General features: G+C 35.3%; 1 protein-coding gene across 1 annotated transcript; it reads right to left on the reverse strand.

Moving 5' to 3' along the window:
- Window positions 1-2,073: 2,073 nt before the first annotated feature.
- Window positions 2,074-2,973, reverse strand: LOC309381778 (vomeronasal type-2 receptor 26-like; the record flags this gene model as incomplete). Its single annotated transcript, XM_081933065.1, has 1 exon — window positions 2,074-2,973. The coding sequence occupies one exon, from the start codon at window positions 2,971-2,973 to the stop codon at window positions 2,074-2,076; it is 900 nt and encodes a 299-aa protein (XP_081789191.1).
- Between the last annotated feature and the right edge of the window lie 590 nt (window positions 2,974-3,563).

Here is a 3,563-nt window from a genome sequence, read left to right on the forward strand (position 1 = left end):
TTGACTCCTTTACATTAGCAGCTACTTGTGAAATTGCCTCAGTTTGGTAATTTTCTACACATAATTGCATCTCTGAAATACTCTGAGTAGTTTTTTTTAACACCCTTTGAATACAGCTAGTCTATAAACTGGTTTACTTTATTTTAAAAAATTCAAATACATCTCCAATAATTTGATCCTCCATCTTCTTAACTCCCTCTTTAATCAAAGAGCAGCTTTTATTGTAAGTCACTTAAAATTGCTGGCCAATCACCCACAGCAAACCAGACCAAGGTACAAATGATTTAAAAATAGTAAGTAGAACCATAACTTTCTACCCTTATATTTCTCCATCAATGTTTTTTTTTAAATATATACTTCACACTTGCCTTCAGCAGTTTTCTTCCTTGTTGACAATAAAACAATCCTCAAAATGGCTCAGACCTTCTAAAAGGAAAAACAGGCTTGGCGAAAGAGAGCAGCTTACTGCTTAATAAAGATTAATAGTCCTTAACAATGATTAAGAAATGAAAGGCACATCTTCCTGTCCATTTGAAAATAAATTCCAAAACAGCTGCATTTTCAACAACAGTGATCCTGTCCTCCAGCCGTTTTAAAGCAGCCTGGCTCACAAGCTGCTTTAAAGCACAGCTCCTGAAGCTACTTACAGACTGTTGCTGTTTGGAGGATCTTTGGGGATGATTCTATAACTCTCCCTGACTCTTGAAAGTTATATAAACTAAAGGAATGTTGGTCCTTCTGTTGGCAAGCTGAAAACAGTCAAGAGAAAAGCCCTTGGGGAGTCCCAGGGATTGCTCCCTGGGCTTGACACCAGTTGGCCATGTTCATCGGAAGTCCCAATTTCTTAGTTTTGAGTTTATTTTAAATAACTTGTGTGCTCAAACACAGTTGAATAATTTTAAAATTAAATTTAGTGAATCGTGTTTAAATGAAAATGTATGCATTCCTAGAGGGTGCAGGATGACTCAGTGGTTAAGGCATTGAGCTTATCAGCCCGGGTTTGCAACCAGAGTGCCATGCACTGGAGTAAACTCGCATTAACTCCTGCCTGCCTAGTACTTTGAAAGCATGCAAATACTAGTAGATAGATAGATACCACTTTGGTGGAAAGACAACTATGTTCTGTGCATCTTGATGTAGTCATGCAAACCACATGAACATGGAAGTTTCTTCAGACAATACTGGCTGACTTGGCTAAAAAACAGAGATGAGCACTGTGTCCTACAGGTGGATGATTGGAAAGGGAAACACTTTGCCTTTCTCATTACATTTATTCCTATTTTGCAGTAATGTATCACTCATGGAAATATGGTCCTATGCTCAAATATATAGCATGGAAGTATTCTACATGTAGCAAAGCAAAATAAAACAGTGTATTATTGGTATTAAAAATTGCTACAAATCACTAGCAGCAATTAATTTTAATTTTAACAACAACACTATTTATTTTAAAGTGGTTATTACTGATTATGAGAATGTATTTTAAAATCAGTCAAATGCATTCCAGCAAATAAATTATTTGATCAGTTGTGAACTTTGTTCAGAAATTTAATACCAGGACCTTCTTAATTAACAAAGATGAAATATTAATTTTGAAACTACTATTGTTCATTGAATTTCATTTGATCTCACTAGTAAATCTTGCTTCTCCTTGTTCAAACAATGAAATCACATAGCAATGTTTTCTAAAGCCAAGTTTGACTACTATTTTATTTTTATTAAGTAGGTGATATTAAACATGGCATAACCATGTACAGTGATTAGAATGCTACAGTAGAATCCAAGATCTAATATTTAATTATATAGGAAAATGATAGAAATTCCAGGACTGGTTGTTACTTTGTAAACATAGCTATCACAACCAGATTTTACAGTGATTATATCAAAATAAAAATTAGGTACCCTAAAGGAGAAAGATTACAATTAGAACTAGGGAAATTTAATAAAAACAGTAAAGGGTGAAATTTTAAAAAAGAAGAACTTTGATCATGAAAATCTATAACTAAATCACTTAAGTATTTTTTTTTCACTTCTGGAAAGAGCCATGATTCAACTTCTACAAAAGTGACATCTTCATGTTTTTTTGCTGATTAAATGCTCTCTTTTGTTCAGCTCAGGTCTCAACAGAATAATATAGCATTTGGGAACAAAGATGCAACCCAGCAATCCGGCACTGGAAGTTAAGATGGAGAAGATCTCCACAGTGACCATATATTTTCCTTTGGTGCTCAGGTAAGTTGGAACAAAAGTCAGCCACACACTGCAAAACACCAACATGCTAAAAGTGATGAATTTGGCTTCATTAAAAGTGTCTGGCAACTTCCGGGCAAAGAAAGCGACAGTGAAGCTGGCAATGGCCAGTAATCCCAGGTAGCTCAAAACAAGATAGAACATGATGGGTGATGACTCATTACACTGAAGGACAACTTCTTCACTTATTGAAATCATATCACTATCTGGGAAAGGAGGGAATGTTGCAAGCCACAAAACACAGATGCCTACTTGAGGAAAAGTGCAAGAAACAACAATGAAGCTCGCCAGTCTTTTCCCTGTCCACTTCTTCATCTTGGATCCTGGCTTTGTGGCCATGAAAGCCAAAACTACAATAAGGGTTTTTGCCAAGACACAAGAAACTGCCATGGTGAAAATGACCCCAAAGGTAGTTTGGCGGAGGAGACATGTTATTGTTAGTGGTCTGCCAAGGAAGAGCAATGAGCAAAGAAAACAGAGCAGAAGTGAGATGAGAAGAATGTAAGAAAGGTCTCGATTATTTGCTTTCACAATGTGAGTGTTGTGATGCTTCCAAAATGTCTTTAAGATCAGGACTGTGATAGCAGACAGGAAGATTGTGAAACTTGCTATGCTGATACCTAATGGTTCTTCATAATACAAGCAGCTTAAAATCTTTGGAATACATATGTTTTGTTCCTGGTTTGCATATTGATTTTCTTGGCATTTGAAACAATTGTCCATATCTGGAAATGTTTAGAAAATTAATAAGAAAAAAGTAACATTTTTAAAGTGCCATTTAAATATACGTTCTATGGGTGTAGTAGTTGTGGCAGAACCTGTAATGAGATTTTGAATCCCCTAATTGGCAATAAAAGAATAAGTTAGCATTTCTGGGCATTAAGATTGAAATAAGTGTGTAAATGGAACACTGTTAAACTGAGTGAAGGTTTCCCTATTATATTTTGCTTGAGATGGGGCCCAAAGTCTAGGTTGGGAACACAACCTGGGACCATTACTATAGAATTACTCAGATTAATAGTTTTCTTTAATCTCCATCAAGAGGAGATTTAAATTGATTAAGCAAAAATGTTTTCCATTACTTCCCATTGCATTGTTTCTGTACTCTCATAAATACTACACATAGAATCAGGATGTGGTCATTCATATCATAATAGGAAAAATCTTCATGTTGCATTGAATTGTTTTTTAGTTTAGTTTTTTTTTATAGTTTACATTCCACCTTACCTGTTTTGTTAGCAATACACCCATTTGGACAAGGCACACAATTGTAACAACAAAATGGTTCTCCTTCCTTTGTTTCCTTGTGATAA

Source organism: Natrix helvetica (assembly GCF_964273705.1).
Source record: "Natrix helvetica genome assembly, chromosome: Z".
Classification (NCBI taxonomy): Eukaryota; Metazoa; Chordata; class Lepidosauria; order Squamata; family Natricidae; genus Natrix; species Natrix helvetica.